At 35.5% G+C, this 15,502-nt stretch overlaps 1 protein-coding gene across 1 annotated transcript in view; it reads right to left on the bottom strand.

Annotated features, from left to right (window-relative positions):
• The window catches only part of VhaAC39-1 (V-type proton ATPase subunit VhaAC39-1), a 104,777-nt gene that overhangs the window by 15,508 nt on the left and 73,767 nt on the right, over positions 1–15,502 (bottom strand). The window contains exon 6 of the mRNA XM_089096851.1: positions 13,489–13,566. Coding sequence (XP_088952977.1) covers positions 13,489–13,566 — 78 coding nt within the window. The remainder of the gene's footprint in view (positions 1–13,488; positions 13,567–15,502) is intronic.

Here is a 15,502-nt window from a genome sequence, read left to right on the forward strand (position 1 = left end):
TAACTAATAATTCACTATTGTCTTTCCGACAGATTTCAACGCACATACTCTAAAAATCAACTTAGTCTGGATAAATTAACCTAGCCAAAGCACTAACCACCCAAACCTTTCATAAATTAACTGACCCAACCAACCCGTTCATAAATTAACCACCACCACTGACCCAACCTTAACCTAACCTAACCTGTAGCAGCAGCAGTGACGACAACTATTGTACAGTTTTCGCCCCCCGTGGTTCCCGGGGGTTGGGGGGGGGCTCCCGCCCACGGCCGCCCAGGGAGGTGGGGGGTCCCATCCGCGGCCGGCCTTCGGCCCCGCGGCCCTGGGGGGGGGGGGTCCCCACTTTTAAATTCATAATGTTCAACTGTGCTATCCAGAATTTTCTGTAAAGTGTTTTTTGTTGTTTTCAAGTGCTCTTGTTGTTATTGTTGTACAGAAAAGTGTGTTTGTTTGCTACCTAATGTACATAAAGTGTTTAAAGACAATCGAAGTGTTGTACAGTTGCTGTTGATGGACAAAAAGTGTTTTATTTTATGTTGTACATAAAGTGTCATTTTTATCGTTGTCGTCAATTGTTCATGTTGAACAAATAGAGTTTTCATGCAGTGCAAATGAATGCCGCCATGAAATTTTTTCAACTCTTCTTGTTGAACAAGTGTTATTTTAATCGTTGTTGTTCATGTTGAACAAATCTACGTTTTCATGTTGCCAAAATAAATTCTGCCATGAAATAATTTTGTTTTTTGTTGTTGTTCTTGTTAACACACTCGATAGATATACTGGAAAATTATTACTACTACTACTACTTATTCATTGAGCACGTATTGATTTACAGTTAGTTGAAGTCCGACTGTTGTCAGAAGCAGAAGCAGCATGTATCAATTTAAAACACCCTTCAGATAAATTCTGTGTGGGCCGTCAATGTCGGGCAAAACAACACTTTTAGCTAAAATAATTAAAAATTGTAAGAAAATGTTTTTGGAAAGGCCAAAGAAAATTTACTGTTGTTATATTATTTGGTAGAAGTCCTACTATCAAATAAAAGCTATTGCCAAAACCATACCAATACAATTCATCCGAGGAATTGATGTTTTCAATAGTATCGAACCGGACTCATCGCTGGTTATTAATGATTTGGCTGAATCCATTGAACAGTTCTCTTAGGTAATGCTATAACTATTGACAGTTTGCTCCCACCATGAACACATTTCGATAACCCTAGTTCTACACAATCTGTTTCATCAGAACAAATGCATGCGAACCCTTGCTTTGAATTGCACCATCTATATTATCTGTCGAGTTGTTCGTGATTCTAGTTCGCTAATAACTCTCAATAAACAGATATACCCCGGCGCCCCTAAATTTCTGTTGTCAGCGTACACTCAGGCGACTAACAAGCCCTACGGTTACATTTTGCTGGATCTTAATCAGAGCACGCCCGAGGATCTACGTGTAGTCACCGATATTTTCGACAATGAAATTACAGTATATCTTCCGGTGAACAGTAGAAAAGGCTATTAGTTGGCGTTATGACACTGAAGAAACTACACGAACAACAGCATTTATTTTCCGTTTTAAGCACTTCAAAACCCTTGCTTAGGAAGGCCATACTCAAACATGGTGTTGACAATGATTTCATTAATCTAATATCTGAACTTTGTTTAAATTTAACTGAGGGCAATGTTCAACTGCCAGAAGATGTTAGACAACAGACAAAGCAACATCGTTCCACTGTACGCGCCTTGGCTTGTAAAAACAAGGGAAATATTTTAAAAAGAAAACGCCTCCTTCAAGCGGGCGGTAGCTTTTTCACACTTTTACTGCCAATAATTGCAGGACTTGTAAACTGTTTTCTCTAGAGAATGGCAAAACGCTATTAATTGACACCATTTGAACTTGTCCTCTCGCCCGTCGAACATTTTGAAGACAATCAAAGCAAATTCATTAATGATGAGCATATTGTCGATGATAACAAACTGCTTTTACTTCAAAATGTATTTTGACGTCTGGACAAACAGAAACCTTATCGTGAGAGACCCACCGTTGTCGCCACTGTCGAACATCTCTCTAAACAGGAATTATCTCATCAAGATTCTGCACAATCAAAGGAGAAGGAATTAAATTCAATTGTATTGAAAATCGGAAACCTATTGCAACTGACCTATCGAGAACAGAGTAAAAGAGTATTATCATATCTCATGTTGGAAACTGGTGGTGAACATCAAGTTCAAGTCGACAGCACAGGGAAACGAATTATAATTCAGGGAAAAACTTATAATCTAGTTGATTTAATTTGTGATATGGTGACTAATCGTAAAGGACTTTTATCCTTTGACAATAATCTATACACCTTTCTAAATGTATAAAACTTCCTCGAAAGTCTTATTAGCAATAATCGAATTCTTAAGAAACTAAAAGAATATAGTCCACCTACAACGCCAACATCATTTAAAAAAGAAGGAGATTTAATATTTGAAAATAGTATCAGCTGCAGCAGCAGCACCACTATTTTATAACACCTGTAGCTGCTAGTCAAAAGCGAAGACGAATTGTTTTATCCCCCAGTGTGCAAAAGGGGAGTGGACATTACACTACGTGTTTGCGTTCAAAATGGATGAAGTTCTGAAAGGTGTCTATGAAAATATTGGTGAAGCGGGAAGTTTAAGTTCTCACGCAAAACACTTTCTAAAGTTGCCTCCGGTCCCACATTGAAAAAAGTAAAATAGTATCTAGAGAATGAACCGATTTACACACTGCACCGGAATCACAGGCTTCGCAGCAAACAATGTCGACAAACTAAAGCCTTTTTCCCTCTGCATATAATGCAAACGGATCTTTTAACTTTAGACGCAATTCAACGCCGTCAAAATGCACCCTACAAATATATTCTGGTGACAATCTATGTCTTTAGTCGCTATGCATATGCAATTCCATTTCGGTCAAAGAGAGGTGTTGAAGTTGCTCAGGCCATTGAAACTATTCTTGAACAGGATTCGTATAGAAAAATTCAATCGGATCGTGGCAGTGAATTTGTTAATCCCCATGTGCAAAAGGTTCTATTGAAATATAATACAACACTTTATCATGGTCACATCCCAATAAAGACTGTATTGCCTGAACGGTTAATAATATCGATTCGTCTAATAATTTCAAGATATTGTACCCTGAAAAACACACCGGCTTTTATTCATGATTTAGATAAAATCATGCAGATATATAACCATCGACCCCATCGATCTCTGTCCAACTCAAGCCCTCGGAAAGTTCACTGCAGTGAAAATACATTTGATGCTTTTCTAAAGCAATATTCCAATGGTGAAAAAGAAAGAAAAATGTGAAGAAGAAATTCAATATTGGTGATACTGTTCGAATTAATAGAACCACCAATTTTTTTGAAAAGGGGAATTATTTATGGAGCACTGACCTTTTAAAAGTGTCCAAAATCCTGGACACCGAGCCCACGACATATCGACTGCGAGACACCAAAGATGATGAGATTCTCGGCGGTTTTATGAATATGGACTGCAAAAAGTAAGAAACATTGGGGAAATGTACAAAATTGAAAAGATATCAAAGAGTCATACTCGTAGAGGCAAGAAACAATTACTTGTTCGCTGGCTAGGATATAATTCGGATTTTGATTCTTGGGTCAGTCTTGAAGACATTGACAATGACCAATGATTTTTATGTGTCTCTCATGTCCAATGTTTCTGATTCTCTTTACAATGATCTGAATAGAACAAGTGATTTTTGGACATAACTCTCCCCCACCAACAAATTTGACGACAACAGAAGGTATGAAGTGGCTCTTGTCGACTGTATTCTCAAAAATACATATGACCTCCTGAGAAAGGATCGTAAATTTGAAATAAAAATTAGACCCTATGATTGGCCACCACCACTTTCAGGTGATAAATAATAAATTTAAAAAATCAATTGGATGAACCATCCGAAAATTGAATTACACTACGAGGAACTCACCTGTATGAATGATCTATGTTTTTTTATAAATAAAAGAGTTTCTACTCGTAAAAAAGGAGCTTTCCATTTCAACCATTCAACGGAGGAGGGCAAGATCTACATTAGTTCACCTATTGCCAGCGAAAAGGTTATTCTCAATGATAATCTAAAGGATCTTCTTGGCTTTAAGCTCAATATAATCAATAGTAAATGTGCCGGAAACACTAATTTCAGTCTTGCTGACTACCCGCCTGCCTTCTCCACGGAAACTTGTATATTTCTCTCCGCTTCATTTGTCGAAACATCTCGGTTTGGTAATTCAAATGTTCCCCTCCTACGAGTTCTTGAACGAAAAACAAATCAAGAGCATATTCATCACAAACATATGAAGCTATTTTAATAGAGCTCTGTAAGGATTTCATAATTCGACCTCTGTTATTCAACACTAAGAACTGAATTGGGTGATCCCATAATGATTTCAAAAGGTTCGGCTGTGATTACATGCTATTTCTGTCCCATTATTCTAATACAACAAGTTGTCTGATAAAACAGTGGTATTCACTTGTCCTGATATTGATCGTTATGTTAATACTCTAGGCCCAAAACAAAAGGGCAATGTAATGGACTATTACATAGGTCGTTCATCAATGTCTGGCTACAGTCTTGGCAGTTGCTTTGCTAAGCTGTTTCGCTCTTCACTACCACTGGCTAGAAAATATCTTGTACCGGCTGCGACAGATTTTGCATCCTCTACACTATACGATTGGGGTTCTGGGAAGGATTTAAAAAAAAGTGCTTCGGAAAATCTTAGGTTCAGTGCGCGAACCCTTGGCAAGAGATTAAAACAAAATAGAAAAGGCTTAAAAAGGTCGAGAAACAATGCATCACTCATCAGTCTCCACTCAGGTCGGAAACGAAAGACATCATCCCTCTTGTCAAAGAAAAGAAGGAAAAAGCCGACACGTACTGTAAACAGAAGAAGAAGCCCCAGGAAGAAAATTGTTAGATCGAAACTGGATTTCTTCTCCTAAGATGTCCTACCTACCGCATAAGGATTCTAAACCTTCAATCACCGCCTCATTGAATCTATTCAATGCTGAAAATGTTGATGTGAGTGTCAAGCATGGATACTATGAACAATTTTATCCTCACCAACCCCTCTCTGATAATATCCACTTTCAAATTTATTCCAATGAAGACTACTTTATAGACATGTCTTCAACATTTATAGATTTACAAATGAAAGTCCGGAAATCCGATAGTTCAATGCTAATTCGTGCCGATGGAATTTCCTATGAAAATTGTATACTACATAATTTATTTCGTCAAATTAGTGTCTACATCAATGGCACGCTGGTGAGCACTAGCAACAATCTCTCAAATTATACTAGCTATATGCAATTCATGCTGATGACACCCAAGTCATAGAGAGAATTGAGAGGCATCTCCAATGGATATGAATATATTACTAATACTGATAGTACAGATTCAATTAAAAATTCTACAAATAGTTAATTAAATCTAGTTTGAAAAATATATCATTAAATATTTAATATATCCCAATGGCTGCCGCCAAATGTTAAAGTGGAAATAAAATTGACACTAGCACCCTCCAATTTCATATTGAGAAAAGAACTTGCAGCCAATCCTGATGTAAGTCTCTCCCTAACCTCGGCAATACTTCATGTACTCAAACAGCAGTTCATGAGTTCTGTTTCTTTGGCCGTTGAAAAACTGAGAGCAAATGGAAATAATATTAAACTACTTATTCCTCATACAATCACCAATCAACGTCATATTGCCATGGGCTCACGCACCTTCACAGATTCATCCTTTATCAATGGCGAAATTCCGTCAAAACTCGCTTTGGCATTTGTAAAAAGCGCCAGTGCAATAGGATCGTGGACTGAATGCCCACATAAATTCGAGATGTTTGGACTTTCATCTCTTGTGTGCAAAGTAAATAGTATCCCACTCTAAAATTTATCTTTTGATAAATACAATAGAACATAGTATGAGTTGACCATGCAAACCCTGGATCATGACTCGCAATTATTTGAAAATGGGATAACCGAAGATACGTTTGCTAAAACACATGGTATTGTTCTGGATTTGTCTGGCACACAGGATATGAGTATAGTACGCACGGGGAGTGTGCGTTCAGAGTGTACATTTGCCGACCCATTGGCTGAGAGTATTGCACTAATTTCACTAAATCAATATGAAACCTATTGGGAAATCACTCCCGAAGGCAGTGTTCTACTAGACTTGGCGCCATGAACACCAGTCAAATAATCAATGTATTTAATATGGACCCCTACATGTCCCAGTACAAATCCTATTGCCTGCCCTCAGACTATCTTGGAAAAATTCAAAGTGTCAACAATACCTTAATTATTGTTAATAGCAGTCCGTCGACTGTGCTGACGGGTCATTGACTGTGCATCTTTCAACAAAGAAGACAATTGAATTTTTTGATCTTCTTGGCCTACCCTATACATTCTACACTCCACACATCAGCAACTATATTGAGAGCAGTGGGAAAACTATTATTCAAAATCGGAAGAGGGTGCAGGATCTGACGACTAAAAGCTGTGGGTTCCATGCGCTACTATATTTTGTGTTCCGATGTCGCGGCTATACTTACAAGCAGTTTCTCCACATTTATGTTGAAAATCCACGTCTGAACGACTTTCTAGTGGAAAATATCCTCTCAGACCTATACAGTATTGATTTCAGTGCCCTAAGAGTAAAGTGCTTAAATAATGTTTGTGAATTTGTTTATTAATAAAATGTATATATGTATTCAACAATGTCTTTAAATGTTCACCTTAGATTTCTTATTCTTGATCGGTTTTTAGTCAACTGTAGTGAATAACTAATATCGGTAAATCCTTTGGACTCACTGCATATTGATCTTGATTCGCTGCAAAGTTAGGGTCATATTTTCTGCAGTACAATGTAACTTCACTCTTGTCATATCTCTTTGTATAGTCAATGATACAATTTGCATTCATATTATGAAATTCACGAGTTTCAATCTGTCTATTTGAAGCAATATCACATACAGTGTTTTCAAATGGTGAATCACAATCGGTAACTGCCAAATAAAAATCATTTGGATTATAGTCATAATAGGCAGTTTTGTCACAACGATGTCGTAGAAACCAAATTGTCTTGTTACCCCAACAGTTGAATAGTAGACCAGATTCCTCTTCCAAGAATGATTTATATCCACGACGATACCAATCTCGTAGAAATAAACTAAAATCACGTTTGGGATTCTTTCAAATCATAGCGGGGTACGTATTCTCCCACTGATCACATTTATCATAGTGACAATTGGAGCACAGGTGCCCTCTAGGGTGAGATTCACACACCTCTTCAAGACATGAATTACATCCTTTAATTTGTACTGCATAGCCTATATGTAATTTAAAAGGATTACATAATTTTTACTTTTTACTTTAGTCATCAGAAATTGTGCAATTTTCACATTGAGTCCAACTGCCAAGTGTTTACATGCATAGTGGACATGAGTCAAACATTTTTTTTTTTGGTTTCCAATGTTAACTCACTCACAGCTAAAACGAAACTGATCGTCCTCCCTCCATAAATTCAGTTTGAGGAATGGGGAGAGGAGTAACTCTGTGACGTTACCTCTTTCGAATGGCGGGGGAGCCATCTACATTGAATCCATTGGCAATGCTTTCAAAAGTATATCCACGATATGATTCTGCTTTGTTCCTATTAATTCTTAATAAATTGACTATAAGCACTTGAGTCACATTTTAAAAGTTTCATACAATAGTCCAATGGGAGAGAATCTCTCCTCATTATATTGTCAAGTGCTCCCTGACGAGAGAATATCCTGCGTTGAATAGATAACTCGAGAAAATCTTCATCCAAAATCAAATGTTTTTCCATAAACACTAGATTTGATCTAATTCTCTCTTTCTCAAATTTATTCATTTTTCAATCCTTTCACTCTGACTGCTGACTCTAGACTGACCCTGATTCGTTAGCCCTAACCTAACCTAACCAAACCAGAAAGGGAACATTTTCGATTTCGAAACAATTTTATTGAATATTTAAAACAATAATAATACGAAGCATGTACAATTACCGATAGAGTTTATTGTCTTCGATATGTTTCACTAATGCACTTAAAGCACATTGAAGTCTATTCACATGTGCTATATCAACTTTAGCATCGAAACATAATTGATCCTCCATTTTAAATTTGCTCAAGGATATCACATATCTTGCATATACTACATCCCATTCCAGACAAAGCCGTGATCCTTTCGTGATTTCCACCGCAATGTTTGGTGCTCTTGTATTATTACCTTCAACTCCACTATCAACTTCTAATAGGGTAAACATTCCACTCGCCATCATCAACATAAATATATATCCAAATGAAAAAAGTCAAAACTGTTCTTCTCACTCCTTTGAATTCTATTCACAGACTAATAAAACTATAGCAAAAACCCTTTCCTTATATTCTCTGCAAACCTCCGCCGCTAATATGTCAGCGAGCCTCTGATTGGCTGAGAAAGGAGATGTATCCGACTCGCTGATTGTCTGAGAAAGGAAACACGTGATCTAACTGTTTCCTAATTCCTGGAAACACCTTAACATTCGCCTCGAGCATGCACTTGGCCAAAACAACAACATCAAATAAATCGACCTTTGGAAATTTAGGTCATTGACCCACTTCGATTATGCAATCCTTCTCCCTAGGGAGGCTATGCCCATATATGGTGTCATGTCACGACTGGTACCCCCTTTTCTACTTTCATATACGGAATAGTTTCTGTTCGTTTTAAGTTTTAACGTCGTTCCTTACTTTCAGTTAAAAAAATTATTTTTTTTTTATATTTAATTTCCTTCATAAGATTCTGTTTACAGTGTGGATGAAGCCCATCAGATATCATGTACATATCTTTGTTTGCACTCATCAACACCCCAAGCGGTAGCTTACCAAAGAATATGGCATCAAAGACATTAATGATTCCGTCACGTGAAGCTGCAGACATAGAAGCTTGTAATTACTTGAGTACACATATGATTTCTGCTTTGTATGCATCATCTTTGTCACAAAACATCTCAAGAGTTTTACTTCCATTGCTAGCTGATGGCTCTTCTCATTAGGACTGTTGCCTAGCAGATCCACGCAATCGCAACTGTAACAGAATGAGATGGATTCCAATCTGTTTCTTGTGCTCGTCTGACGAAGCATGCTAATCCAAGATGCAAAAGCCTTTGCGGCAGTTAATATTACTCCTGCATATTTTGCAGTAAAAAGAAAGCTCATAATCACTAATCAGACACCATTTGATTATCTTTCTGCTACTCCGTCTTCTTTAGTTAACCAGGAGCGACAAAATTTGCAGTTGCCCATTGTCTTTCCTAAATACACTTGGGAGACCCGAAAGACAAGTAGGTTCAGACACAGCAGAAAACATTAACATTTTTACCATCTGAATATACCACTCATGGTACTCTTCTCACTCAACCTGCTATTAGTTTATTAACTAACCTAAGGGAAAGAATATATAATTTGCACCATTGGAATACAGGTCAATTCAAACAAGTCCATACTGGTATGGTTCATTGTATGAAGCTACAGGAAATTATCTATCCTTGAACGTTACCACAATAGGACCAATCTATCCCAGTCACCCTATAGGCTATACCCTATATCACCCAATGTTCCTAAAGTTTTTCCAATGTAATCTATAGGCCTCCAATGTTTCTATAGGCCTCTATCTTTGAAGAGTACTACAATGTCACCCATCTATTCCACCCCCAATATAGACCAACTTTGTGCCGTTATCAGCTTCCTATGTTTACAATAATTAATAGACACTTTGGCCACAGACAAAGTTCCCACTGTTTTGTTGCTTCCTTCTAAACTGCGACGGTGTAAGCAAGAGACAAGTATAACCGAATTTGTGGAGGAGCTATTTTATCTCAGAAGGGGCTTTCAAATATACCATGCTCCCAAATAGGGACTTTTGGGGGAGTTAAGGGACTTTCTACATAAAAAGGGACTTGGAAGGGACTTTGGTCGAAAAAAGGGACTTTAGAGACTAATTCACAGCCCTGGGTGAAGCAATATGCGGCAGGATAGGGTATAAATCTCAATGAAAAAGAGGTAACGTGACATATATTTAATTACTAATTCCTATAACAAAACAGCATCATAATGTATGTCAAGCTAATTATATTGCGCAAATTTCAAATCTATAATTCCCTAGCCTAATCAGAAAATCTTTATTTCCAAAACAAGTTCTAAACCTGGTTTCTTTTTTTTATCAAATGATTATTATTTGTTGAGGCAAACTATCTGAAAAAACTGGTTTATTCAATTCTGCAAAACCGAATAAACCGACTTAATTACTTAAACACTAAATAAACCAATTTGGCTATTCAATACATTATCTTTTGATCATGCTAGATCCCCATTGGGGTATATTTGATTCCTCATTATATCAGCATTAAATGATATACAAAACATTAATCAGATTTAAACCTAACAGCTTAACATTCAACACAAGATAATAAAGAAAATTTTCAAAATCATAGCGAAAAACAATAATTGGATAGTGGTTACTATTTCAGGACCAAGCTCAAAAATGCTACTCCACCTTGTAAAATTGAATTTTTTCATATTTAGGAAGTTTGGAAGTTTCATATTTAGGAATTTTTTCATATTTAGGAATAAGACGCAAAATTTTCAACTCTAATGTTCCAATTTTTAATCAATCTAGTAACAACCTGGTTTCCGAGACTAGTGACATATTGTCAAGAATTTAAGGCACTACAAATTTCGCTACAATAAAATTAATATATTTACATTAACGACGGTTCACAAAAGTATTGGCTTTCAATTTTACTTCAACATTTCCAGCTATTTTCTTTTCTTTCAACCACTTTTAAGACTCTTAAAAAAAAAATTCAAATCTGGAGAACTTTGAAAATCCCCAATGCTAGACATGATTACAGGGTGACCTTTGGTTCCGGTTTTGTTTCTGTGAAATCGAATTAACACTTGAACTAAAATTGCAAGAGAGAGAAAATACTATACGGTCCATACACAAAATTAGCCAAGGGAAGAAACAACTTACTCTCCCGAATCTGTCGGAAGAACTCACCTAAAAATATGTACCTGCACACAAATTATTAGTCAGTAAAAATTTTAATTCCCACCGTTAAAGAATAATGTCAAGTATATGCGAAGAGCAAGTGGAAAACCTTTGGGCCTTGTTTCTCAAAGACATTGGGAGATCTCTAAAGTTTCCCATTTTTATATATTTCCCAAGCAATAAAAGTTTGATCGCCCAAAACAAATCCCTGTGTGTCTACCCAATAGTACTAGATGAATCTGCAATACAATTACTCGAGTTCCTACAAATAAGCTACAGCTCAATGTTAGTTACCTCATATTCAAAGAATTTATCTTCAATGTGCTGTACTAATAAGCTACTAATAATCTACAGTTTCTATAAGCTACTGCTCAATGTTAGTTACCTCATATTCAAAGAATGTATCTTCCAGTGCTCTACTAATAAGCTACAGTTTCTACTAATAATCTACTGCTCACTGTCGGTTACCTCATATTCAAAGAATTTATCTACAATGTGCTGTACTAATAAGCTACTAATAATCCACAGTTTCTTCTAATAAGCTACTGCTCAATAATAGTTACCTCATATTCAAAGAATTTATCTTCCAGTGTTCTACTAATAAGCTACTAATAAGCTACAGTTTCTACTAATAAGCTACTGCTCAATGTTAGTTACCTCACATTCAAAGAATGTATCTTCCAGTGCTCTACTAATAAGCTACAGTTTCTACTAATAATCAACTGCTCACTGTCGGTTACCTCATATTCAAAGAATTTATCTTCAATGTGCTGTACTAATAAGCTACTAATAATCCACAGTTTCTACTAATAAGCTAATGCTCAATAATAGTTACCTCATATTCAAAGAATTTATCTTCCAGTGCTCTACTAATAAGCTACTAATAAGCTACAGTTTCTACTAATAAGCTACTGCTCAATGTTAGTTACCTCATATTCAAAGAATGTATCTTCCAGTGCTCTACTAATAAGCTACAGTTTCTACTAATAATCTACTGCTCACTGTCGGTTACCTCATATTCAAAGAATTTATCTTCAATGTGCTGTACTAATAAGCTACTAATAATCCACAGTTTCTACTAATAAGCTAATGCTCAATAACAGTTACTTCATATTCAAAGAATTTATCTTCCAGTGCTCTACTAATAAGCTACTAATAAGCTACAGTTTCTACTAATAAGCTACTGCTCAATGTTAGTTACCTCATATTCAAAGAATTTATCTTCCAGTGTTCTACTAATAAACTACTAATAAGCTACAGTTTCTACTAATAAGCTACTGCTCAATGTTAGTTACCTCATATTCAAAGAATTTATCTTCCAGTGTTCTAGTAATAAACTACTAATAAGCTACAGTTTCTACTAATAAGCTACTGCTCAATGTTAGTTACCTCATATTCAAAGAATGTATCTTCCAGTGCTCTACTAATAAGCTACAGTTTCTATTAATAAGCTACTGCTCAATGCTAGTTACCTCATATTCAAAGAATGTATCTTCCGGTGTTCTACTAATAAACTACTAATAAGCTACAGTTTCTACTAATAAGCTACTGCTCAATGTTAGTTACCTCATATTCAAAGAATGTATCTTCCAGTGCTCTCTCTACTAATAAGCTACAGTTTCTACTAATAATCTACTACTCACTGTCGGTTACCTCATATTCAAAGAATTTATCTTCAATGTGCTGTACTAATAAGCTACTAATAATCTACAGTTTCTACTAATAAGCTACTGCTCAATGTTAGTTACCTCCTATTCAAAGAATTTATCTTCCAGTGTTCTACTAATAAACTACTAATAAGCTACAGTTTCTACTAATAAGCTACTGCTCAATGTTAGTTACCTCCTATTCAAAGAATTTATCTTCCAGTGTTCTACTAATAAACTACTAATAAGCTACAGTTTCTACTAATAAGCTACTGCTCAATGTTAGTTACCTCATATCCAAAGAATGCATCTTCCAGTGCTCTACTAATAAGCTACATTTTCTACTAATAATCTACTGCTCACTGTCGGTTACCTCATATTCAAAGAATTTATCTTCAATGTGCTGTACTAATAAGCTACTAATAATCTACAGTTTCTACTAATAAGCTAATGCTCAATAATAGTTACCTCATATCCAAAGAATGCATCTTCCAGTGCTCTACTAATAAGCTACATTTTCTACTAATAATCTACTGCTCACTGTCGGTTACCTCATATTCAAAGAATTTATCTTCAATGTGCTGTACTAATAAGCTACTAATAATCTACAGTTTCTACTAATAAGCTAATGCTCAATAATAGTTACCTCATATTCAAAGAATGTATCTTCCAGTGTTCTACTAATAAGCTACAGTTCTACTAATAAGCTACTGTTCAATGTTAGTTACCTCATATTCAAAGAATTTATCTTCCAGTGTCTTTTCACCAGGGTTGTTACTAGCATCCTCAAACAAACGCGCATATTCCTGAAATAAAAGTACTTTTTATTAGAATTAAAACACAGCACAGATGGGGAGGGAGTGGTGAATAAGACTGGACCTCCTACAATCTTAACAGTCTATCTAGATATTGGCATTCTTGAGATACTAGGCTTGTTGAACTTTGTTTCATAACTTATTGACTTAAGCTCTGTCTTGTATGATTCTTTAGGTATCCTTTGAAATTATTACAGAATCATAGGGTCTACTCAGAACTCAGTTTAAAGAGCTACGGCCTGTACATTAAAAAAAAGATTAATTCCATGTTTACCTCGTTTTACACCGGTGAACAAAAATTATCATATACATTTTTTAGTGGAAGTAGAAGGAACATCCTTAGTGTTTCCTAGAAAATCATTAAACTTTAATGACCACACCACTCCAACTTGCAAATGGTGACTACAAGAAATTCCTCTTCTCAAAATAGGTATTTTGGCTCACATTCTGATTTCACTGTTTTAGCTTCGGAAATTTCGAACGTTTATTATTTTTTTATTCCATTTGTTTTTTTTATTTATTTTGACATAAATTATAAATTGACTGTTATGTGCTTTCGTGCGTTTGTCTTTTTTGTTTGACATAGAACAGAAATTCTACCCGTACTTGAGCACAGAATATATATTTTTTTCTAAAATAGGCTTTGTTTTACTTTATTAATCATTTCCTAGTTTTATTGTCTACTTCATTTGTGCATTCCTAGATACCTTATGCGACTGTATTTTCGTACGCCTTGAAAAAAATAATTCTGCTACTCCTACTACAAACTCGCCACACCTTTATGCTACCCAAGGATGAGACACTAGCGAACACTATCCTCAGCACTGTCTAATGAAAGGCGTCAACTTTGGTTACATTCCAAAAACCCATACCCTATCTTTATGATCACACACTATTTCTTGGCTTATTTGACTTCTTGGCGCATGCTGAGATCATATCTAGCCCAACAAAACATATTTTCCATACGACACAGCCTGAGTAGAATCGAACCACTTCATTCATAAAAAACAGTACATGTGACATCATCGCTGGGTATTATTTCGAGAGATACTCTAAAACAGATTTTCTGAAAACGTCCTGCATATACTGCACTTATTTTATAGTACTCAACGACGTGAAATTCAAAAAGTAAACTTGCTGCAATTTTGATTAATAAGCGGTATATGACATGTTTTGCGAAACTTAGCTTTATAATCTTTTATAATTAGCTTTATAAATTCTATAAAAAAATCCATTGGAGGCCAATTATTTTACAAGTGAACATTAAACCAGTTGTTTCACCCTACCAGTTTCCACTGTTTCTACATTTTACGATTTCCATATTTAAAGATTATTTTTCAAAAATAATCTTTAAATATAATATTTAATAATCTTTAAATAATCTTTTAATTTGATGTAAAAGTAATCAAAAATGAAGATTATTTTTTTTACCATATTCATGACAAAAACCGTTTTACAAAAAGAATGTTTACCATTTTCATGAGAGGAATTGTCTTTTGCAAACCATGATTTTGTAATTACAATTAAAAAGAGAAGCTACAAATAATATTTAAAACCAATAATTGCGTTACTTATCCCCCCTTTCTAAAATATAATCTGTATACTCTCACATCTTAATATATTTTGCAAACCCGAAATAACAATTCATGGTAGACTAGAAAACTGGTTGAAAATAACTTTCGTATCAAAGCATAATATTTTTAAAATTCTATTAGGTTTAGAAAAATTTCGAAAAATTGCCAGTTTTTCCATACGCGCTTGCAAGGTACTTTTTTGGCGTAAATAACTGAACATCGTAAAAACATGGTGCAAGCGGTAACACTGCAGGGGATAAGACATGCTCTTTAATCCGCACAATTTTTCAAAAGACATTTGAAACCCTACAAGTTCCCAGTACTTTTCCAAAGACTCAAACCTCAAGGGTGCC

This window comes from Artemia sp. Qi Xiang Cuo, chromosome 11 (assembly GCF_049724085.1).
Source record: "Artemia sp. Qi Xiang Cuo chromosome 11, ASM4972408v1, whole genome shotgun sequence".
Taxonomy (NCBI): domain Eukaryota; kingdom Metazoa; phylum Arthropoda; class Branchiopoda; order Anostraca; family Artemiidae; genus Artemia; species Artemia sp. Qi Xiang Cuo.